The 844-nt window shown below is 59.0% G+C and overlaps 1 protein-coding gene across 1 annotated transcript; it reads left to right on the top strand.

Moving 5' to 3' along the window:
- Positions 1-229: 229 nt before the first annotated feature.
- TMEM216 (transmembrane protein 216) lies at positions 230-431 on the top strand (the record flags this gene model as incomplete). The annotated part of the gene is made up of 1 exon (XM_008943135.1): positions 230-431. A coding segment is annotated over one exon (202 nt), but the record flags the coding sequence as incomplete, so codon positions are not given.
- Positions 432-844: the final 413 nt, after the last annotated feature.

The following is an 844-nucleotide window of genomic DNA, read 5'->3' as shown; positions in this document are numbered from 1 at the left end:
GGCAGTGGGCACCTGGCAGTGCTGGGTCAACTCGGTCTCCATGATCTCCCAGTTCTCTCCCACCCCAACCAACTCCCCAATTCTACGACACTGAGCTCCAGACTCCCCCTTAGACTCTGCTGTGCCAACCGTGGCGTTGCCATTTTCCTCATCCCCCCTCTGCAGAGCCCTGGGGTGGGGGGCTGCTCTCTGGCTAGCCCCTAACCACGTGCAACCACATGCCCCACAGGCTCCAAGGGCAACCTGTGCCAGCGGAAGGTGCCTCTCTCCATCAGCCTGGCCCTGACCATCCCAGCAGCCGTGCTGGCAGCCTATTACCTGCTGCTGCAGACCTATGCCCTGCGCCTGGAAGCCATCCTCAGCTCCATCCTCCTCCTCTTCTACGCCGTGGAGCTGCTGCTGGGCCTCCTGGCACTGCTCTCCTTCTCCAGGTACCCCTCGCTGCCCGGCTGGTGGCACAGGCAGACGTTGGGGGGTGGGGGAGCTGCTGTGGGACTGAGGTGTCACCAACCTGTCACCGTGTCCCCCTCCCTGTGGCAGTGTGGACTTGTCCTGAGGCCCCACGTCGTGCTGACACCAGGCCCAGAGCCGTGCAGGGAAGGGAGGTGGAGGGAGCCAGTGGCCACCACGGCTCCAGGGGCTTGTACTCGCAGGTCAGTTGGAGGTATGGAGAGTTTGGGGTGTTTTGGTTTTGTTGTTTTTCTTTTTTTTTTTCTATGACCTTCTCAAAATAAGTCACTATTTTCCAATAAATGGTTATTTTTACCTGTGCTTGGATATGTGGGTTCAGCCCTGGGGGCAGCGTGCTGGGTGTGAGTTGTAGGATTGAGAAATTCCAGAGACA

This window comes from Merops nubicus, unplaced genomic scaffold (genome assembly GCF_000691845.1).
Source record: "Merops nubicus isolate BGI_N331 unplaced genomic scaffold, ASM69184v1 scaffold28526, whole genome shotgun sequence".
Lineage (NCBI taxonomy): Eukaryota > Metazoa > Chordata > Aves > Coraciiformes > Meropidae > Merops > Merops nubicus.
Note: the sequence above shows the minus strand (reverse complement) of the source record. Positions and strands in the feature narration are given on the sequence as shown.